This window comes from Plutella xylostella, chromosome 16, assembly GCF_932276165.1.
Source record: "Plutella xylostella chromosome 16, ilPluXylo3.1, whole genome shotgun sequence".
Lineage (NCBI taxonomy): Eukaryota > Metazoa > Arthropoda > Insecta > Lepidoptera > Plutellidae > Plutella > Plutella xylostella.
The window spans coordinates 1,817,608-1,842,214 of record NC_063996.1 but is presented as its reverse complement, the minus strand read 5'-3'; the positions used below and the strand labels follow the sequence as shown (position 1 = coordinate 1,842,214).

Sequence of the window (24,607 nt, the reverse complement as noted above, 5' to 3'; positions counted from 1 at the left end):
AATGTTTTATTTCGTAATATTAGATTAATCTAAGTACCGATTTTACTTAAAAAATTGACTAAAATTATACAGGCAACAAAATAAAATGGTTTCTTTTATGACCTTTATAAGGTTTAAGTATTTTTTTTACATAAATTAACTATAAAGTAGTTACTACCCCATATTCACAAAAAATACAAAGGATTTGTACTTAAACTTCTTTTAAACAAACATTCTGTAATTTTTTTTGTGAATACATACGATATATCAAAGACTACCGTCTTTGATATATCGTATGTATTCACATACATACGATATACATACAGGTATTACATACAGTATTTAAACAGATAATTAAAAATGATTGATTTGAAGAAATATTATTATAAATTTAATTTTAAGGATTCATTATAAGCAATAATACCACCCACGCTATCTCTCTATCACAACATTTAAAGGCATTTTAAATATTTGGACCATTAGCTTGCAAAACATGATGAATGAGAAAAGTACTTAGATACACTGGCAAGCAATGAACACGTTCCACATACAAAATGTTGACACCTATTTTTTTTTCCACATTTTTTTTAACTTTCAAATGAATTTGTTCAAAATATTCACATATTCAGTTGGTAGTATTCTGAAGCGCTGTTAAAAATGTCCTTCAATATTGCAGACGGCGGCGGTGTCATTAAGCCAACATTTTCTGTTTAGAAGTTGGTGCTTTTCTCACTGGAACTTTTTCGTTGCTCGCGAGTAGGTATATTTTTATAATACCTAAAGGTTGGTGTTGGTACATATGGGACCCTGTACTCAATAAATTAAATGCATTAGTTACTTAACCTTACAAGCCTAACTGACAGTTTCACACCTGATTACCTGAAATCTGCTGGACACATTCCAGCGCTGCGCCTTATGGGTCGATTACACTTTACGAGTACCGTGGCGATCCTCGACCAATGAACGGCTAGCAAATGACCGAGTGCGCGGCCGAGGACACTGACTCGCCACTGTACTCGTTAGGTGTAATCGACCCATTAGTGGTCATTGAATTAATCCCATGCTTATCTCAAGTGAGAAACTGGGCCTCATAATCTTCCTCGTATCTGACAAAAGCCGGATATTAAGAAATTACAAACAATAATCATTTAGGTATCTACTTCTGTCCTACCTTCTGTCATTGGAAGGAGACCCGTGCCCCAGCAGTGGGGACGTGATGGGTCGTGATGATGACTTCTGTCCTATACAATAGTGTTTTAAAGAGTGTGAATGATAGAACAGCTTGGTCTAGAAAGTTTTGGCAACCGTACCACTGAAATTTTAGCAATCAATAATCCTTAAGGACCATCACTTATATTGGTAAAGACCTAATTATCTGTCAGATCCATAGCTCTACAATTTAGGTAAGTAATTCGAATTCCACAGCTAGACAGCTCTAAGGATTGTCGATTGCTAATGTTCGGTGGTGGTAACCCAGCTGTACGTCAACGACGATGCGTCTCATGGTTTGTTTAAAACTATACGAATGTTCATGTTTTCTCGCAAAAAAAGTTGCTCCTGTATCAGAAACAGATGACAGAAATTAAGATTATTTAGACGTTACAATATCAATTAAGTACAGAAAGAACCCTATGGGTATTTTTCGTCACAAATTGATTCGAATGATTTTAAATTGAATATTGGTCATTTGTTTAATAACAGTAAGTACATTTTAAAATATTTATAGTACCTACCTGTCTACGGACCTAAGACTATATTATCGATTTATAAAAATGGATCTCGCAAAAGAAAATAATTATGATTTGGAATGAAAAGAGTAATAATACCTTCTTATTTACCTACTAAGATATACTAAATTGTAGTTATTTACAAAAAAATGCCTAAGGGTCAACGCCTACTTTCAGAATCAGCAGGTATCAGGATTTTAGGACATATAAATAAGTAACATAATTTACCTTTATGGCAATAAAGTAAAATTTTCCTTCAGAATTTTCCATGAAATTGTTATTTACCAACTATGTACAAATTAATAAAAACTAGTAAAAACGTACTGAAGTACCTATATACTTTGTTTAAAATGCATTAGGGCCTATAAAGTGTAGATAAGTATTAGATTTTTTATATATTTAAAGCTATTAATTTATTTACAAATTAGAACATGGATTGAGCAAATCTTAGTGGCTAAAGAGTTTATGGTGCAAGTTAGCTGATTAAGAAATCTAATATTAAGGTAGTTATACTTATTATAAAAATAATGTACATACAGTATATTATAAAATATGATAGGTATTCATAGTATATGATTTAAAAAAAACAGAGTGATTAATTCATCTGCAAATGGCTTGATGACAGAAACTTATAAATCGAAAGAAAAACAACATAAATCTATAAATGTTTTGGCTGATATTGTTAGTAAGTATATTGAACTAATCTTTCCTGTATAATAAATGCAATGTTTGTGCAAATTCTTATAGGATAACTAAAAATAATCGGCCCTGTCGGAGTGTGTGAGGGCGCGGGGAGGGGCACTCCATTTGTGACTTAGTTTGTCAAATCGCCTCGTCGCCTTAAAAAAGTATTTTATACTTTAGAAAAAACTTGAAAACTTACCCAAGTTACATTCAATAAAATATGTTAGCTAAGTATACTCGCAAATATTAAAAAAGATTAGTTTTTTCTTGAAAATATTAAAGAAAACATTTAAAAATTAAATTAATTACCTACATACAAGTCTTACAAGCCTCACACAATCAAGAGACAAATAACGCTATTAAATAAAAATATATAGGTAAGTAGATTGAATTATTAATTTTTTTCTCTTCTATATAACTTAGGTATTTTTTTTAATATTTCCTTTATCCTCTTCCTTTCCCGTTATACAAAAATATATATAAATTTACTTACAATTCCCTACCTTTATTATGAACATGCTGTGCATAGTGCTAAGATTAATTAGAAAATGCCGATTAAATCAGTAAGTTGATACTTAGGTAAGTATAATAATGATGTATAGATATTATTAATAATAAGCAAGTATATAAAAGATTTTGAAAAGGTAGGTCTTAGTTATAATATTTAGTAATAGACTAACTACCTACTTATATTTTTAACGTCTGATGATGACTCTGTCCTTGAAACGCAGTATCATTTTTAGGCTATGTTTTTTACGCTAAAGACTATTCTTGTCCTTATTAAATTTGGGATTTACATAACTGTGTGTAAGTACCCATATTTTCAGAATTGAGAATAAAATAGATAAATGTCTCGTAAGTCACTTCATTACACAATACCTACTCAGTATCTCTCGCTTTCCAATAATCATTTCCACTTTAGTATAATCTGAACAACAAAAGTTCCCAAGTTGTTACGAGCCTATACCCTAGTTCTATGCGCGGGCGCACGACAACAGAACAACAAGGAAGTGGCGGCCATCTTGCGAGCCGCCATTTTGTCGTATCACCGCGCGGACGACGCACGCGTCGGTCCACTAGCGCTATCCTTCTCGCACTTCTTGTCTGCAGTCGCTCTTTCTCTGTCACACAGTTTGACACAAGTCTTATTTCTTTCCCGCTCGCACGTGGTATCTCGCTCGCTCTTCTTGTCGCATGAACTGCTGTTCTGCGTTCTCTCGTCGTCTTTTGAGGTAAGGTCTTGACTCTGGTCTCGGCTTTCCTGCACTGATTCGAGCCCGATATCGAAGGATGGTTGCCTGAAATTTGAAGAATAATACCTCGTAAGGGTTTTTGAGAGTTATGAGCAGCGTAAAAATAATGAGGTCAGTATGGTAAAGAGTTGAAATATTAAATGTAGAAAGAGAACCTCCGTCTATTGTCCATCATTCAAAGCAGTAAATGCAGGAGCTATTCTGCTAGACTTAGACCTTATGGAGTATAGTTAATATTCACCATCCTCCAATGTACTGAACATAAGCCTCTCCCTAGAAACACTATCATATTTTACACACCAAGTATACCTCTATACTTCTCTAAAGTATATAAGCCGAAAAAGCAATAAAGACATCAAGGGATTACATCTACATCCTCACCTATCAGTAAGATAGTTCCCCGGCGCAGACAGCGACCGCCCTGACCGGGCCAGTCCGGGCCGCGGCTTGCGCTCCTTCACTTCCTCCGTATCCTGGTCCCGGGAGTCCCCGCTGTCTTGAGACTCGCGCCGCGCCGTGCTGCCCTCGCGGCTCCGGAGGAACGGGTTCTGGAATGAGAGTGAGGGATGGTTTAGAGTAGATCGATTTGGGGGATGAATTGGGTTCAGGTGATATGAGTTGATTTATGAACTTTCAGTAGTTCAGCGTATCACTGGGGAAATATAACTTTATGGAAGTGAATTTGAGTTTCACACAAGTTTGTAATTTTTAATGTAATGTAGCAGCTCGGCAGGAGCTGGTCTGGATCACCGGGGAGCGACCCCTGGGCGAATCGACCTGCCTGGCCTCCCCCGAGAGTAGGGGTTGGGTGCTATATTGTAATGTGATACTTACCCTTATGACTAACGTCCCTAGTGCTTAGGGCTGGTACCTACCTAATAACTCTCAATTAATATGTACCGGGAAGCGGTCTTAGACTAGCTCAGCTTGACGCCGGCCTCTGAAGGAGTGCCTGGTCGCCTGGGGGATCTACAATGACCGTGAAGCGGTCCTAACTATCCTGATCTTGATCCTGAGGCCCCTGGAGGGAAATAACCTTGGTAGGTGTACGGGGTGAGAATTAATAATACCGATTAATTAGTGTAACATAATTCAGGCGGCACTGGACCCGCTTTATTTACAACCAGGTTAACTTATATGTCTAGGGTACTTACAGCTTATGTACTTAATATTAACACACTACACAAATGCACAAATACTTATCACGGTTATTGATATTTATATTGGTCGGGCTCTGAAGGGGCCTACGCGGATGTTTCTATCTTAATAAGGGGAAGGAATACAGGGTACAGGAGGTCGGGCGAATACCGGTGGCGCGTGTGGATTTGTTCCAGGGTTTGTGGAGTGTATTTGTGTCGACAAGAATGTGGCTGAAGGCCGGTGTGTATTCAGTGTTTGTATAGTTCGGTACTTACACGGATGCTTTAAACTAGGCAGCCCAGGCATCCATGCACGTATCCGGGGAACCTCGGTCCGCTAATTAGGCAGCCCACCGTGTCGGGTATAGTCCGGTATACGGATGCTTTAAACTAGGCACCCCAGGCATCCGTATATCCGGGAAACCTCGATCTGTTGGGCAACCTACCTCGCGGGGAGGCCGGTGTTGTGAGATTAGTGTGCGTGAATAGATTACTTGAATAGATATGGGTGCGGGGAGGGATCTCGGGAACGGAATGATCACTCGTCGGAGCAGGAGGTGGCGAATGGTGCTCTAGCGGCGGTCCGGCGGCTATTTATGGGCGGGTCGCCCCGCGCCCCTTGTATTCTCCGGAGTCGTCTGTGTGGTGCCCCGCCTCGTCTCGCACACGCCGGGCGCTCTTGTGGCTGCAGTGTGAGGGTAGGTGTGTTGGACGGTTGGTTTGTAACGGCTCGTTACAATCTCTTCAATTGAACATGTTTAAGTACCTCATCCCGTTGTTTACATAATTCTGCTACCGGGATTAGCTCACAAAAATAAAATATCCGAGGTGTCTGTAAACCTAGACTACGCGGAAAAGCAACAGGGCAGTAGGACAATGAATAGCTGAATATACATTCGAGGGAGCCCCGAACAGGAAAACTTATCGGAATACGCAAAATAGAATAGACACCAAGTATTTATTAAAAATCCCCAGAAGGCTCCAATCCCCACTAACCTGAAAGCTGTGCTTCTTGAGCATGGTCTTGATGAGTATGAGCGTGGACAGGTTGGGGATGGAGGTGACGACGCGCGCCAGGTCCTCCTCCGTCACCTCCACGAGCCGGCAGTTCTCCTGCTCCGAGGGGAGAGGGTCCAGCCCTCCGCGGGTCACCCACTCGTGCTCCTGGGGAGAAGGAGTGGAAGGTATTATGTATATATGGAGTAACCTATACTGGATAATGGAGATTTTCTATATACCTACATAGATTAACCTATTCTGGTAAATGGAAGTGGAAGATAGTGAATATGGTTAATATCAACTCGCAACAGCGCGGGGGGATACAAAGGACGTACCTAAGTAGTTGAGGAGAAGTGCAATTGAGGGTTCAATTCCATAGAGTAATGTTTTAGAGGCAAACCAGCTCAGATTAGCTATGTTCAAGCGAGGCCAAGATATCCCTTTGATGCTAGGTAGCTTATCTCTCGTAAATCGCCTTCACACAATAATTTATCTTATGAAAATTAAAAAAAGCTTTAGTTTATTACTTCCAGTAGAAAATGCTTACAACGCCACGTGGCGTATAGGTAGCCCACAAAAAAACCCTCACCTTAACCTCCTGCAGCGTGATCCTGCTAACAGGATCCTTATCCAGCAACCTCGTGAACAGGTGCTTCAGCTGCGGCGACAGCGGGCGCGGGGGGAACGCCAGCGGCTCCGCCTGGATCCGGCGCTGCAGCTCCGCGGAGGAGGAGCCGTGCCAGGGCACCCGGCCGGTGACCATGGAGAAGAGGGTCACGCCGAGAGACCACATGTCTGCTGCCTGGAAGGAGTGGGGGGAAGATTGTTGGTGATGATTCTGCCTATCACAACGCTGCATGGTATACTTAACTAAGTTCTATTAAACTGAACGTTCTTATTCTACTTGATAAGACGTGTAGCGGCGACAGCGTATCTTTGTGGTGGCGGCTTTAGTTGCGAAACTCGCAAGTCAACTATCGTTGTGCCAATCACGAATATTGTCAACTCTAGTCGATAATTCGATAGCAATTTGTATGACATCTCGATCAGCGCCTTGTTTGTAACGTTTGAAACTAATAAAACGCATACAAACTCCAATGAACAGACTATGGAATTACTTATCTACTAGAGTCGACAATATTCGTGATTCGCAAACAAGTAAAGAGGCTTACGTGGTCACCCGGTATGAATATCAGATCTAGATACAAATATAGCTATTAGATAAGGTATGTAAATGATGGTCCCACGCGGGATTTGAAAACGGGATCAATTACACCTAGTCAACTATCTAGAGACTTTATAACACGGCACTAACTCTGGCATTGGACGCCACATTTTAGCACGCCACATTTCCCTTGTGGCGTTTCCCGAACGTAGGTAGGACAAAGTTTAGCGCTGACCCAATCATTAGGCAGGTATCTTGTTCGTGCCTTGCATCTCTAACTACACGACTTCTAACTCCAAACTACTAACAAGTATTACCATTACCCTAACATCCACGAAGCGAAGCTAGCTCAAGTCAAAGTGAATATTTCAGCTCTGATCTAACTTATCCAATTATCTTCTCCCATCACTATTGGGTGAGTATTAAAGCTGCACATGCACGTAAGTACTAGAACGGAGGATTGGATGCATACGAGCGTAATGGAATACAAAATTCTCGGAAAACTAATAAGCTTCTCCGGAAAAAAAATGTCATGTTATTTATAGTTTTTTTTACCATTGAATCCAGTGTTGATAAAAAAGCCAACGCTTTCGAAAAAGTCAACGATTCTTTGGTTCAAATAGCATTTATTGGAATTAAAAAGTGAATAATTTAGGTTCAAGAAACAAAGCGAAGTACTCCACAGGTGGTTAATTTGTCCATTATATTACTTTCAGGCGACAAATAACTGACTATTATTACGTCATCACGGTATGTTCAACATGGTGAAATGAATCAGCTATGCTATCATTAGTTAGGCAGTATAATATACTTAGTGATTTGTGGGTCCACATTAGGCTGCGATGGTTGCGTGCGACAATTTATGATGACAAGAATTAGTGCTCTGCTGACATGAACACTGATAGATCGTCCCGGCTCCATTGATTTTAAATAATGTACCTACTCGTAGCTTTAGGCATTATTGTTAAAATCTGCTAGCTAGGTAATAGGTTCAATTATAATTGAAAATCAGTTGTTACACGAAACACTATAACTCATTTCCCATTAGCACGTTCGGTGTTTAGGTATAATTACTGTACATTAACTTGTCTAAGTATACATAAGAATGGGGGGCGGAAAAGTCCAAGCCCTTTGCCAGTACGGTTCTCCAAAGATAATAAAATCTAACGCCGAATCATTGGTGACTCAAAGAGCTGAACACTCATTTAATACTTGTTTTCATGGATTCTTTAATCACTCATTTATCACCCACTATTTACACTTTCATTACACTCCACACCTATCAGGCCACAGCTCGCGCCCCGCTCACCCACTCACCTCGCCGTCATATCGGTCCGCGGACGCCGCCGCCTCCGGTGCCCTGAATGCTGGCGTGCCCACTGCGCCGCTCAGCCGCCCCGCCAGGTCCCCGGCTGCGCCCAGGTCGGCCACCTGCACTCGGTCCTCGCCGAGGAGTAGGTTCGCTGGCTTGATGTCCCGGTGCGCTATGCCTTGGTAGTGCACTGGAATTGAGAGAGGTTGCAATTTACGACAACGAAAAAAAGTTTTGGTGCTCTCCTATCATCTGAAATAATCTGCATAGATTATCTGACAAAAGTTTCATGATAATTTCCGCTAGAGATGCCGCTTTGTATGCAATAAAACGGACAATTTTATGGTTTTCGACACCGTACATTCTTACTCTGTCTGTAGAGTAGTTTCTAAGCACAATTTGTAAGAATGTTTATATAAGCAGGTATAAATATAGGTATGAAATTCTCTTAGACAGGATTTAGGGTGGATAAACCAGATTAGAACTATTAAGTACGTTTCTACACCGCTGTAGGACCCACGTTTGTAGGTAGGGTACTTATCTCGTATGCATGCAAGTAGATTAACACGTATATTATGTACGGTGGCCTGCGCCTATAAGTATACAGGCGGAGTTTTTAAAATAGCGATCCTTGATGATAAAGGGACCGGCTACATCTGTTATAAATCCGGGGACGTGTTGTGTGTGATGTGTGTAGCAGTGGTGTTTATGTGGATGTGCTTGAGCAGCATGTGAGCTTGAGATCGCTATTTTAAAAACTTCGCCTGTATACTTTTAGGCGCAGGCCACCGTACCCACATTACATAGTATTACATACGTATATGTTTCGGTTTAATATAGTAATTTAGTTCAACCTAACCCTCCTCGGGTAAACACATTAAACACAGTTGATTGCCTTTTAATGCAATAGCCTGACATCAAAACGACTTTTCGGATAATAATTTCGTACCCAAATTTGATAGACGAAGTTTGGAGCTAAATAGTTTGGAACTGGATATATCTACTTAACTCTAAGTTAGTGGGATCAAGGATTAAGTTCGGTTGTATAGACGGTCCCGTGACGTTGACTGAACTTTAGAACAATAAGTTATAGCTGTGTCTTCAATAGGCAAACCGTTTGCAGCCGACTGAGTTAGCGGCGAGGGCGGGGCGTATCGGTGAAGGAAACCAAGGGCCTTACCACAAAAACTTAGACGGTATTTAACAGGTGTTTAGCGCTGTCAAACGCCTACAAAATGTATCAAATTTTGTTTTAAACACTTGCTAAACAGTGTTGAAAGTTTTTTGTGGTAGTACAGCAAATGTTTACAGTGTGCTAGTTTAGCCTTGGATTAACAATATACGAAAAAGATGAAGTGTCAGTGCAAAATCACCGTTTCCACTAATAACACTCCACCTCTACCATTAACCTTATTCATTGGCACAATATTATAGTTGTCATTAGGTTGAACTTAAAACGGTTTGACAGTAAACAAAATGGGGACATTTTTCTGCTTTGTATATGTATGTGACATACCATCTTGTGTGTACCTTTATTTTTAATCTCAGAGTTTAGCGCTAAATGTACGCTACTAAATGTAATTTTTTTCCAGTGTTACGCGCGAACAGTTTGCCTACTGGGATAGAAAGCCTAAATCAAATCAAGTTTGGCTACGGCTCTTGAAGTCTTGACAGACAAAGATTGGTAGAGGGAAATTTAATTAGCTAAATATGATTACTTAGCAGAGACTACAGTCGGTTCTCAACCAACACTTACCTAATTATTAAAATCAATGTCGATTTGGAATTCAATTATGATTTGATTTAGTTAAGTAGGTAAATATTTTCAGTCAAACTTGTCACGCCTGGTTTTGGAGACGCCCTTAGGGCCTGTTTCACAATGTCTGGTTAGTGGCTACCTGACGGATAAAATACATGCTGTCACTCTCTGTTATATTTTTTTAGACAGTGACAGCGTGTATTTTATCCGACAGGTAGCGACTAACCAGACATTGTGAAACAGGGGCTTAGAATACATAGCCAGGATTACATCACCTGAGAGTCTGAGAGTGGGTGGGAATAAATAAAATATTAGAGTGCTTATTTGTAGGCCAAGTCACGTTGCCTGGAGTTACAACTTTTACTACTCGGTCCACGGGTTCACTCTATATGACGAAAAACTAAGTTAGAGAGCGCTGCTGCGCGACTCACGTCTCTATTTCGTTGTATTAAACGTGCCGATTGCACGACAGCTCTCGTTCGTTTGTTTTGCGTCAGTATAGAATAACCCTCCAGGACTTTGGAAGTTTAATCAGGATGCAGATGGGGTTGTAAAAATTGTAGCCACAAAGTTTTTTATATCCCGATCAAACAAGAGCTCTTCTAGAATTTATCCTATAGTTTGTAAAAATGGACGGCTGGTGGCCTGGTTGGATGTTGGTGATATTTAGTATGTAGGTAGCTTCAAGCTACACCCAGAGTTAACATTAAGTAGGTAACTTTTAGCCTGGAGTTTAAACGGAAACACCTTTTAAGGCTACGATGCTACAGAAGAGCAAGACTAGGGTTGTCAAGCCAGAGCATTGACAAAGGAATAAAGAGAGGACATGGCATATCCACGAAAAAAATGCGCTTACCTAAACTTTGGTTTCAATTAAAATGGCGGCTTTTTTCTTGAAAAATGTAAACAAACAAATTGTTTGACAGCTGAAGTACCTTGTGTTTGGATGTCAATCAACATGGCAACCGGTCGCAATGTTGTAATTTTAGGCAAAGACAAAACTACTGTTGTCCTTTTTTACGTACGATAACACCAATAAGTTAAAAAGAGACGACGATATATTTTTAAGTTCCGATTTTTATGCCAGGTCCTCTCTTTATTCCTTTGTCATTGAGCCAGAGTGGTTGTCAAGGGTCACTCTCTAAATCGACGGAGTGTCAGTGCAAAAGAAACGTCTTAAAAATCAGACCCCACTTCTATCACTGAGTTCTATTTTGAATTAGTTCAGATTTGTGACTTTATTCATTGGTACAATGCAATCTACTTCTATACTTTACGCTAGTATATTAATGTCTATGGTACAATGGTTGTCATAAGGTTGAACTTAAAACGGTTTGACAGTAAACAAAATGCGCATATTTTTTGCGTTTTGTTTGTACGTGACATGCCATCTTATTCCTATATCTTTAATCTAAGTTTACTCTATAGATAAAGTTCAAAAACACGTTTTCCTCAACAATAACCCACTCACAAAGACCTCAGCTGGTGTCATGTCAGTCACTTACATAGAGGTCGCGTGACCTAAGATTAGGCGTGTCTAGACGAATCTCGAGAAAAAAATATAATTACGTTTGTATATTTATGTTCCTAATTTATGTAAAAACCGTTTTAAAATAACATGCCATAGTCATTTTTGTAAACATCAAAATCATAAAGTCATGTATTAAGTATCGAAGTTTTTGGATAGGTAGGTAATTAAAACAGGTGAGTTTTTTTGTTACAATGTAGGTATGTTGGGGTAGGTAATAGAAGGTATAGTTATGATCATGATTATCGCTGATATAGTTTTTTTAATGTTATCAGCAGGACATAGGCTTCTACGAAGGTAAGTCACACACCATGCTAGTCTGCCTAACCGCATGATTCCTGATAAAATCTTACGGTCCATAAGAAATTATATCTAGAACCATACAACTAAAATGTTGTAATCTATAAATGGGCGCTCATGTTTAAAACACCAAATTGTAGGTACCTACCATTTCATAAATCTAACGAAACTTAGGCGTATAAGCGAATACATTTATGAACTTTAAACCAATAAACTTCTAAGAAAAGAACAAGGAAAACCAAACAGATGTTAATAGCTACCACCTGCAAGCCAAATTGTTTTGTTATGAGTTCCAAGATAACAACGAGTGACACACGAGTTCAAACAGATAACTCGTCACCTTTGGCACCGATTGTACCGAAATAGCACTTTCACACCAACAAACAAACAAAGATAAAGTTCAGTGGAAATTACAAACATCTGGTACATTTTGCAGTACAATATTATTGTAAGTACATGATAGAAGTCGTAAAATCAAATAATTACGAATAAAAAAAAAGTAGTTATACTTAATTATCCAAATTACTAAGGGATTTTTGGTGCATTTATTGTTATTATTGTAACATTAGGGTTAAGAAGTATTATGTCAGGATCGTGGCACGTGGGGTCCATAGTTTCTGCCTGGTTCTACCTTTTTTGGCCTAAGATTTATTTGCCTAATCTCATATTGCATAGTAACGTTTGGTCAAAGTCTCGTTTCGCCGAAAATCGTATGGCATAAATCTCTTTTAGTAAAAAGTTATTTCGCATAATCTTATTTAGCCTAATAATGATATGGCCAAATCTTGAATAGCCTAATAATGCTATGGCATAGGTTATACAAAGTAATAATATTCGTTAGCTTTAACTTTGATGGAGCGTCTCCCTACATAGCGCAAACTGGTGCCTTGTATTGTGGCCGCTATGTGGAAAACGCTCCGCTCCGCTTCGCTGCGCTCCGCTTTGCTTTTGACGATAATGTGCACCTAATACGCTCCTCCTCGCTTTGCTCGTCGTCGCACTTATCTTTAGGTTTCGATCCCATGGGGTTTAATGGCGTTTGTAATCATTATGATGGTCATTCACTTTCGATATTTTGATCATTCAATATCGTGATTTTCGGGATGTAGGAGAAAAATACCAAAATTTGTACATTTACAACATACTTTATATAGTATTTATTAAGATAATATTAGGAGAAACAAGATTATACCTATACGAACAATTTGAGAAAACGAGACTTAGGTGTTTCAAGTTTGTACCAAAAGAGTTTTAGACGAAACGAGTCTTATGCCACGTAAGACTTGGCAAAGTGATGATTCTACCAAAAAAGTTTAGACCTTTCGAGTTATGCGAAACGAGTTTAGGGCAATAAAGATTAGGCGAGATGAGGGGAACCCTTTCTGCCTGCCTACCCCTCTGGGAGACAGGCCTCAGCATATTATGTATGTATATGTATGTATGTATGCAATAGGGCCCCGAGACAGGTCCAGTTAATAATGATAGAATGATAGAACCATTAACTCAACCTATTTCACCGGTTATGAGAAAATGGAGGTTATATTTTCTACCTGAAGCTTTCTTTTTACTAAACTTTTCCACGTCTTCAACTTAATCATCTCAAACTTTTTCTCATAGTTATTTTTAACTGGATGAAACTTCCACTATGTAGTTCCAACTTTTAAATTAAACTGAATTTTTATTTCAAGAATAGGTAGGAAAATTAAATTAAATAGAATAAACCATTTATTATCGTGCACGGTTTGCAGAGGTAAAGTAAGACATCAAAGGGTAGCCGTACCAAATTGCAATTGAATCAATTTAAAGAAAATTACTTAAATGCTAGAGCAAAGTTCTTTGTCGAGTTATTGATAAAAATGTGCAGATAACTTTTGCATTTGCATAGCAATTCTTTTTAAGTTTTTAAACTTGAACTATAAGTCATAAGTTTGCAGTGTTCTTGTTAACGTGTGTATGCGGAACTGTTGAAGCGAATACGGTATTTACCGACCTTTTGTTAATGATCTACTTATCTGAACTTTTCAGTATTCGCATCACAAATGACTGCTCTTTTTTCAACAACCTTTAGAGGTAAAGTCTGTTTTTTAATCTCAGATACTACTTATATTGACAGATTCTGAACAGTTCATCAACAGTCGCTTGTCCCGCCATTAAAACGATACCTCACTTAATGGCGGGACAATCGACTGTTAATGAACCGTTCAGAATCTGTCAATTTAGTATCTGAGATTAATATAAGATAATTGGTCATTTTCCAAGTGTTTATTTTACATAGCTTACAAAAGGCCAACCCACTCTTAATCTGATGTTATTCCCTCCATGATGGAACCTCCATGGCCTCCATGATGGAGGCTTCATCCAAAGGTTGTCTAGCAGAGATCGCTTTTAGTGATAAGACCGCGTTTTCTACCCTAATCAAGTTACAATTTGTTAATTTTATTATTCTTTTTTGGTGTACAAAATAAATTATAGATACATAGGTAGATAGAATATTCCTTATTTGTACACAAGAATAGATACAAAGCTTAAATACAAACACATAGGTACAAAAAAGGCAGTCTTATCACTAAAAGCGATACATAAAGGGGAATACTGTATCTGTATACTGATATATATATAAAGTACTCGTATACTGTATCTAAAAGGAACTCACAGTACTCAACGCCCAGCAGCGCGTCCCGGAAGTACCGCCTCGCCAGGTCCTCACTGAGCGGCGAGTCGCTGGGCACCTCCACCACCGGCCCGCCCTCCAACAGCTGGAACACCAGGTACAGCTGGTCCTCTGCCGGGTCGTCTAGCACCTGGGGAGGAGGTCTGGTTATGCTGGCTGCAGAAGTTGTAGTGTTTGGAACATGGAGGGTTAGTCTATACTGTCGAAAAATTAAAGGACGAGAGATGTCTCTCGCAGCAGCGCTCTTAAACTTAGTTTTTCGTCTTAGAGAGTGACCCCCTTGATATATTAGGTTTTCGTCTTCTTTTGTTTTAGCGAATAGGGAATATGCGTAATTTTTTTTTATACTTTTATTGGATAGTTTTACATCACTTTATTATAGTAAAAAAAAATTCAACGGCAAAATAAGTAATTTAAGGTATTTTAAAGAAAGTTAAAAAATTACAACCATCACGACCACTTTGAAATTCCCGTCAGGATGGCGGGCTGTCGTGACGTCATAATCGTTTAATTTCACGGCTCAGAATAATGAGTCCCGTCAGTCGGCATAGATTTTTTACCTAATCAAGTAATCACAGAGTACTTTTGTATTTTCAACAAACCAATGTTGTCATGGTAACAAACGAAAAAGGAAGTGTATAAAGTGTGATCAGTGGCTGTTTTGTAATGGTAATAAAGTGTGACCAGTGGCTGTTTTGTAATGGGAGCTCGTAAATAGCTGCTAGTAGCTCTTTTGAAATGGGAGCGCGCAAACCAGAGGACCTTTGTACACAATATTACGCTATTATGGCAATATGAATATAAAGTAATATTTGTATTGTATGTAAGTACTTACTGTAACTTTGGTTCTCAGTAAGAGAGACTAGGGTTAGTGGGTCATTCTATTCTATTATCTGTGGGGGTGTAAGAACCTGCACCTGGCTCTCTTGAATGGAACCATTGTGCATATCTCAAAGGTCTAAACCCCCTTATCTAAACTATCGAATAAGAGTATAAAAATATATGCATATTCCCTAATATTTGGGCACACGGCTCTCGACTTTTCAATAGTCTTTGCTGTCCTTTTCCGCAGCTGGCCACAGTTTACTCGTTCATACTGCGTAATAAATTTAATGTGTCCAGTTCTTCTGATTACGAGAATTCTTCCATAACTTAATTTAGAAAAAAATAACAACTTTTGAAATATACTAACGACTGCCATTATAACCTAAACGTAGAAAGAGCAACTTGTGTCATGTTCATGTCATAATACTTACAATACAAATTTAATTTTATTGTGTTGCAATATGGAGCATATTTGAGTGGCTCGTTGACTAGCGAATGGCTGTTTACGCCTCATTACAATAGAACAACTAGTGGCAGCCCATACACTACCAACAAAAAATATAAAAAGTCCTAAACTTTGCAAACAAACAAGCATATCAAACAAGAAGTGGAGAGGTTATAGGAGGCTAGGATCTACTCGTATTGGAAGAATTTTTATGTGATCCATCGTATCTGATCACAACGAGCATCACAAATACTCGGTGACATTAACATTTCTTTGTTTACACTTGACATTTATTTAACTATACGCAAACGCAAAGAAGTTATTATTCTGAGATTGATATATAAAGAATTATGACGTCACATCCGCCCTAAGAAAATGGGTGACGTTTCTCGGAAGTTAGAATTTACCGAAGTTTTTTTGTACTTTTCAACTTCATTTACTTGCTCAAAAATAAATTATAATCAAAAATAATGATGGAGTCGTAGTTATGAAACAACAAAGTTTATTATAAATAATATTTGACCTTTATTTGAACCACTTGCATATTCCCTATTGGTGCGTGGTACACGAAAGGAGTTAGTAGCACTAGAGTTGAACTAGGGTTTGTCACCGCGGTGACACGATTAGCCAGTCAGATTAGCTGTCATCAGCTGACTGTCCAGGGTGTATCGTAGTTGATAAATGCTTTAGCTGCCTAAATCTTATATGCGAAGTAGCAGTTCCTGAAAATCCCCAAGTACTTGGTACTTTCAATGTTTGTTGAGGTAGGTAAGGTATTTTAGCGCTGATGCCGCCAAGCCACGACTATCTCCTTATTCCCAACACCCCCCATTTCCGATTACCTCAACCAACTTCACAACATTCGGGTGGTCTAGTTTCTTCAGCACTGCGATCTCGCGGTACACCCGCTGCAGGGGGTCCGGCGGGGGTGAGGGCGTGACGCCGGCGCGCGGGGGGGGAGCCCGGCCGAACAGCCCGCAGCGCCGCATGAGCTTGCGTTTTGATAGGATCTTCATTGCCTGCGGAAGGTGGAAGAAGGTTAGAAGTTGGTGGTAGTATTGGTAAAGCCAGACAATACCTATATAGTCTTCCACAGTCACGGTTTCCACTTATGAAGGTAGTGCATCTGATTGTAAGTACCTTTACAATTTAATACATCGACAGGATACATTACTGAACCCAATTTCCACCGCCAGTGTTATGTTGTTAGACATGAGTACATTTTAAGAATACTTACAAATTTTTTATACTTTAACAATAACAATTATTGTCATCACACTTACATAAAAGTTAGCAGCTTGATAAAATCGAATTTTCTCTGTCTTTAGTACTCAGATTTAATCCTAAAAATAACCACTGTGAAACATGCAGTAAAAATAATTGAATACTTACATAATGTGTGTCATCCTCTTCATTATAGGCTAACTTAACGATGCCGTAAGAACCCTGTAAGGAAAAACAAATTCAGTTAAACAGAAACTTCCCTCATAAACCTGGCAGTAAACTGGGGTAAAAACAGAATATACGGCAGACGAAAAACAAAGATGGCGTACGAAGTTAAATGTGGCGGGAACTCGTAAAAAAACCTGAAATCCTTATAAAATATGAAAGTTTGTACGTTGTGAAGTTTGGAAGTAACATCGCAGCATGTAGGAAATGGTAGCTATGTAATTTGTGATGTAGGTAAAGTATATGCGTTGTAATTTTGTCTCCACCGCAATGTATGAACATTCTGCACAGTGCGAGTAGTAATAGGTATAGGTACGCCGTACGAGAAACATAGGTAATTATTAATTATTTCTGTAACGAGAAGGCTATCAATGACCAATGGCCAATAATCATTGTCACTCCAGTTTCTCATTTTGGTAACGACTTCCCAGAATCTAGTACATGACGTCATACTGAGGAAATTTAATCATGGCAGCAACGAAGAACTCGCAAAAACCTATTCAAAGTAACACCCATATAATGTTCAGTGCTCATTATTTAAAGAAGTGCTCTCTCTTGTAGAGAACAAAGCACTGTAGGATGTAGGTACAATAGTCTACATTCATACATAATTGAATCTAACCAAGAGTTCACTGAAAGCATGCATCTGCAAAACTCAAGGCTGCAGTATAGGGATGTTCTAGTAAGTAGCCCTGCTGTCGACGTATCGATATTTTGTTTCTCAGTGTATAGCAACTGATTGTAAGTAAAACCGCATTTTTAAAAGGTAAATAACCAATGATGTGTTTTGTCTGTGTCACGTACGTATCACAGTGATATTAGTTCTGAAGGTTCTAATTCAAATTTTAGTCCTGTGAAAAGCTTAAATTATTTGTTTATAATTCAACTCTGAGAGTTTTCGTAAACCTCATCCCCTGTGATTTTTTGTTTGAAATAAAATTATAAAAATTAAAGGCCTTCAGAATCAACATCAATGTCTGACATAAATCTAAATGATTCCACTTGTCAATTTACTTATTGCATATCGTTATCGATATACCTACCTAGTTATCGATATCAAAGCCTCCCTAGGCTGCACTACGCCACCCCTGAGCTAATATTACATGAGAGTCGGTAGCCATTAGCCGTATGTTATGTAGTGGGTTAGCTGCTAGCTAGAGTACTCAGTTTTATTTATTGATATTGCTGTATTTATCGGATTTCGGGAATCGGTGCATGTGGAGTAAGCTTGTGGGGTTTCGTAATAGGGGAAATACCTACTGTTGTCTTCATAAAGGTAAGCAGCCACCTATCGGTATCGTACGTATCGGACCAAACGGATTTTCATATTTTTTTATAATTAATATATTATGTACGGTGGCCTGCGCCTAAAAGTATACAGGCGGAGATTTTAAAATAGCGATCTCAAGCTCACATGCTGCTCAAGCACATCCACATAAACACCACTGCTACACACATCACACACAACACGTCCCCGGATTTATAACAGATGTAGCTGGTCCCTTCATCATCAGGGATCGCTATTTTAAAAACTCCGCCTGTATACTTTTAGGCGCAGGCCACCGTACATTCGCCTTAATGTCTATACAAAGAATACTCAATGCAATGCGTTTAATTTAATTGTCAACTGCTATCGGAACTTTTATTTTAAAGTGGTGTCGATAGTTTGACAACACAGATCTAAATGATATCCAAATTCAAAGACATAAAAATATAGGTATTTTACTGAGTATGAAGTTATGGATTTACCGTTTTTCAGTTACTTCGTAAGATTCATTGCATTCTGTTCATTGCTGTTCATAGTCACACGTAAAAACTGAAAGCAATTATAGTATTCACGTTTTATGTTCTGTCCCTTAGGATCAAACTTCACATTCGTGAAATTCACATACACAATTTATGACTTATCTCTTACGCCGACTGTACCAATACCGAGCGCCAGGTGTGTGTAGCATTGAGGTGTTTGTAATTTTCACGATGCTCCAAACTAAGTCCCTAAGCTTGTTTTCGCTTGCTAGAACGTCGAAGCGTCTAATTTTGGCTTAAAGTTAAAACAAAGTTTCTCATTTTCGCCGCACTGTGTTCAGGATTTAGTCGGGACGGGAGAGATTCTTGTGAAAATTGTACGAGGTAGAATTATATTGTAATAGTTCACTCAGAAAATTGCTTGCTTGTGGGCGAGAGTGGGCCAGTTTGGATTGCGAGGTATAAAAGTGAAAACTACTCTTTGCCCCCGATGAAAAATAAGGATGTTTTAAGTTTAAGGCATCCGTGTATCTGTGTCTTTCAAACTGCTGCGGCAGAAACAATATCCGAGTTGCTTTTTAGGTCATAGGTACCCCGTGTGTTCTAATCGCCTTAGCCGTTCAAAAGTTATGCGACTTTTGGTGTAGACATTCAGTCGAGGGTTTTTAACGTTGGTTATTCTTGATTAACCTCGTCCCGGTTAATCTTTGGTTAAGTATTTTTTTTAACACCGATCATTACCCGTAAAATAATCACCACGGCTAAGAATACCAATTCTTTATTCGGCGTAATTAGTTATATTAAGTTTCAACTGGGCACCCTGTATAAGTGAAACGTTATTAAGACCGTAAGGGCTCACTCCAACAGGTAGGTACTTGGTGAAAACCTCCAAGTTACCTGAAGAAGGTTCCACTTCAGATAAGGGCATTGTTGGAAAATAATATAACTTGTATTATTGTTTTGGGTTTGTGAGTGGGATGTTTCATTTATTATTAGATACTTGTTCTCTTATTTGTTGCAAAGTGTGCACACGGTTAGATGGAAATAGATAACTTTCATGAAGGGAACTTTCATGAGTTAATTAATTTATTCACTGAACATATAACTCATAAATAATTTTATTGATTAACAAATTAATATAAGATTAAGTTCAATGAGTCAATTCTTTACTATGGCAATGCCAGAATATATTATAACCAACCACGTGGCGTCGCACTGTCGTGCAGTAGTCATACCTGATGATGATGAATCCTTCCGTAAGTCAAGAATTACGTAGGTACTTAACACATTTCCGATTATTATAGCAATATTCAGACACAGTGCTGCGATTTCGAATAATTTAGACACTTGTTGATATTCGATATGTTGTTCATGTCCATAGAAATTTGTAGAGTATGAATTTTATTGGTTTCCAACGTTACCTTTATCACGATCTGAAGGGTTACTCTATATACTGACATAAAACTTTCGAACGAGAGCTGTCGGCCAATCGGAACGTTTCATACAACCAGATAGAGTCGTGGCTCGCTCGCTCCGAAACTTAGTTTTTCGTCATGTAGAGTGACCCCACTCATTCCAAATGTCACACTTTAGGTTACACAGTGGAAAATTCAACAATAGTCGGTCGCCACGCGCCCCATGGCCTGTGATCTTCAGATGGCCCTCATTTCCGGAAATAGACACTCAAAGGAAACTTTTGGGAACACTATTCCATACATTATGTAGCTAGGAATGGAACTGCTACATCTCTTTCGTAATCTTTTTATTAATTCACAAAGGAATTGTACGGAGAGCTTTGTTACAAGAATATAGAGAGGATATAAATTTTACGGGGTTTTTGAGGTTTGGTTTCATTTTACTTTGTTGTAGGTTGAAAACAGACTGTCTGAAATATGAATGATTTTTTAAATAAATTAAGTATCACGTGAGTAGTGAGTACATTAAAAACTTTACTAAAGTAGTGCATTTATGCATTATTGTCACCTATGTAAATTTACAGTTACAAGATTTGAGTGCATAATTATTATTATTATTATTAAATTCTTTATTGCACATAAATTAATTTTGTACATAGGCGAACTTAATGCTAAAAGCATTCTCTTCCAGTTAACCTTGGGCGTTGTGGAGAAAGTGATAGGTAGTGCGAAAGACAATGAGGACAGTTTAATTTTGTTTAATATCTATATTGTTATTAATTATGTAGGTTGTATTATGTATTGCTTAGGAAGTAACCCCACTTTTTTATTCAAGCAACTTATTGCAGCACCTACTAAGTAAATATTTTGTAGATCGCTACCAAAATAACAATGACAGCTTCTCGTTGTATTCCGAAGGATGCAATCAACTGAAAGTCGGTTAATATCCGAGCACTTTCACGACTCATTGAAGCTCACGGTTGGGCCACGATTCTGCCCACTACCCACACAGTGGGCAGAATCGTGGCACTACAGCCTACTGTGTGGGTGACTGTGACTACAGACAACTGTGCGGAAGACTGCGAACTTTGGATTTCAGATTAGAAATTGTTTTCCATACTCGGTGGAATACCGAAATATGTTACAGGTATTGTTCAACAGACTGAACTGTCCCAACAAATCGGCTGCCATGTTCCAAAAGCTAATCAAGCTATCTAAGACTACAAATAGGTTTTTTGGTTTTTGGCGTACTGAAATAATTTTCTGAAATTAGTAGATATATGTTTTTACGTATTCTCCCGCTATATAGTTTTTATTAAATCTTTTGATCTTTTTTTTTTTTTTTTTTTCTAAGAAATTGTTATCACTCCACAGACTTTATGTCCGTGCCTTTTGAAGAGTGGTAATTTTTATGAGATAGTTTTTAATTCTTTTATCTACTTTCTACTCGGTAAGGAAGTTTCATTTATATATAGGTATATATATTCTATCTTTTATATATATATTGTTCTTTTTTTTTTTTTTTTTTCTTTTTTCCCTTTTTTTTTTCCACTGCTGGGGGAAAATCCACATGGACACCTGGGAAGAGGACCCAGGTAGTGTCGGGCGTTAACCGACTAAAAACCCCCAGCCGTGTATCTCATTTTACAAGATTTTTTTTTTTTCCTTTTTTTTTAAATTAATGGTTTTCAGAGTCACACTTACATTAGTAATGGCAACAAACTTAACAAGGACAGGGCCAATGCCAGCTGTCTTCGGAGAACTTAGTAGACACCTGGCAATGGCTCGGCCCCTCAGTCGTTATAGGTCATGTTTTGCCTGATGTTAGTGTGTGACTCTGTTCTTAAAGATAACTTATTTTAATTGTTAGTTATGATATAATAATCAATAGGTTAGTTATATAAATTATTTTCCCAATTTGACCTATATTTTGCGCTCTTAACCAAAATTATATTTTATGATTTATTCCGCCCCGTTTTGCCTTCTTAACATTTCCCCAGAAAGTGCAATGACCTCTTCGTCTCGATTCTTAACTGCCATTTTTAGATTGTACTCGAGGATGCGTTTCTTTGGCGCTGTTATTGCCGTTTTAGCGAGGTTGCCGATAGCGTCCTCGGTGTCATCCGCATAGTAGGTGCAGGCGGTGGTGTGCCTCGACTATTCTCTCTTAATGTCTTTGAATCTTTTGATCTTAGACTAGTAATAAAATGGGAGGGGTGCAGGTACTTAAACCTTACATCCCACAGATAATAGAATAGAATAGAATGCCAGCTTACCTGTCCAATAGGCTCGAGCAGCCTGTACTGGTTGAGCTGCACGTACCCGGGCGCCTGCGCCAGCGACACCCGCCGGGACTCGCGGGGCAGGCGGCGGGGGCGCGGGGAGCCGTGCGAGCACTCCGCAGACTTCGCCGCGTGCGAGCGCAGCAGGTTCGAGCGGTCGCCGGTGGGTGCTGATAGTCTGCGAGAGAGAGAGATGGATGTAGTGACTGAGAGAGACGCGTGTAGTCACGCAAGGAGTGGTTGTTGGGAGAGAGGGTTGATGATTGGGTGAGAAGATAAAGATTGGTTTGAATGGGTTTTTGGTTGTGTCAGAGGAGTGATTGTACCCTCACGATACAGGTGGCACTTTTTCATAGCTCGTGATTGTTTTTTTTAGAAATGTCAAACTACCAAATTCACTTCCGAGTCGGCTATTGGGATCATAAACATCTCTACAGCCACTCTGTAGGTCAAGCGGCAAGAAGGCCGTCCCACGCTTGCCTGTATTAAAAATTTGTAGCAAAATCTGCGGTATACAAAGATTACTCCCGGCTTGCGGGGAAGCCAAGTCGGTTTTAATTAATTCAACAGTTTTTATTATTCACGCTTAATTGCCGGTTGCTGTGGCATAATGCGGAAAGCGAGCCTGGTTGCTCAGTAATATTAATAAGTATTTTTCATCTCTTTTTATACGGCGCATAGTTGTTTAATATTAAGTCATCATCATCAACCGACGATGTTTCACTGGAGCTATCTTGAACTTCATCATAATATTTTTAGACAAATTATGACGCCACATGGAGAAGAAAGTAGCACAATGATGTAGGTTTTTCAAACTCGCAATGATGCTATTGAGGATGATGATGCATACACTCTACTATTAATAATGTAAACGCAAAAGTTGGTAAGTATGATAAATATTATTATGGATTTACTTATGCAATTCCTTATACATTTTTTACTACCGCAGTAGGCGTGCAACTGCTAGTAAATATTATAAAATATGTAGTTTGCTACTGAAATTCAATTCCGTAGCACAAAAGGGTTTCATTTAACTTATTTACAACTGAAGGGGGGTCACTCTATGTGACGAAAAACTAAGTTTCGGAGCGCTGCTGCGCGACCCACGTCTGTATCTCGTTGTATTAAACGTGGCGATTGCACGACAGCTCTCGTTCGCTCGTTTTCGTCAGTATAGAGTAACCCTCCTGTATCTTGAAAGTTTGAATGTTGGATCCATCGTCGGTAGCACTTTGCGGATTGAGACTTAGTTATTTATCGAGTTCAGACATGGCCAGCTCACACTGGACGGATCTAGGTGTATCGATCTTGTTAGTAAGTACTTGCCTAAGTTTTGAAACTTACTTTTGAACCCCGACGGACAAAGAGTACTGTTATAAGTTTAACATGTCTGTGTGTAAAGTCTGTGGTAGCGTAGCTCCCGAACGGCTGAAAATATTTTCGATTAGATTTTATGGGTAGAGGTAATGTTACTCCGATGGTTCTTAGAAATATTTTATCAAAATAGGTACTCAGCTGTTAAAAAATGCGACTTTTAGTGATGAATGTCGGGGGTCGTTTACGTTGTTGGTTGGGTTATATTGAAATTACTAGCTTTTTCAGCGAGATTCGGAGTCTTTTCTGTGAGAATTCTGGGATTAAAAGTAGCCTACGTGTTAATCCAGGGTGTCAACTATTTACATTTAAATATATATATATAAAAAATTATAAATATATATATATATATATATTACACCCTGGATTAACACGTATTATATATAATATAAATATAAGGCTATATATATGTATATATATATACATATATAGCCTAGCGTGAATGGAATAATTATTATACACTCACGAGCAATGAAAAAGTTCCAGTGACAATAACACCGAACCGAATTACTCCTAAACGGTAAGTAACGGAGTAGCTTAATAAGTAGCTTCCGT

The 24,607-nt window shown here is 38.7% G+C and overlaps 1 protein-coding gene across 1 annotated transcript in view; it reads right to left on the bottom strand.

Moving 5' to 3' along the window:
• Positions 1-603: 603 nt before the first annotated feature.
• LOC119693848 (calcium/calmodulin-dependent protein kinase kinase 1) overlaps positions 604-24,607 on the bottom strand; it is a 181,936-nt gene continuing 157,932 nt past the window's right edge. The window contains exons 4-12 of the mRNA XM_038118667.2: positions 22,673-22,856; positions 17,179-17,232; positions 16,629-16,805; positions 14,499-14,646; positions 8,264-8,448; positions 6,371-6,583; positions 5,779-5,946; positions 4,025-4,191; positions 604-3,688 (exon numbers count right to left, since the gene is read on the bottom strand). Of these exons, the coding sequence (XP_037974595.2) occupies positions 3,436-3,688; positions 4,025-4,191; positions 5,779-5,946; positions 6,371-6,583; positions 8,264-8,448; positions 14,499-14,646; positions 16,629-16,805; positions 17,179-17,232; positions 22,673-22,856 (1,549 nt within the window). The 3' untranslated portion in view covers positions 604-3,435. The remainder of the gene's footprint in view (positions 3,689-4,024; positions 4,192-5,778; positions 5,947-6,370; positions 6,584-8,263; positions 8,449-14,498; positions 14,647-16,628; positions 16,806-17,178; positions 17,233-22,672; positions 22,857-24,607) is intronic.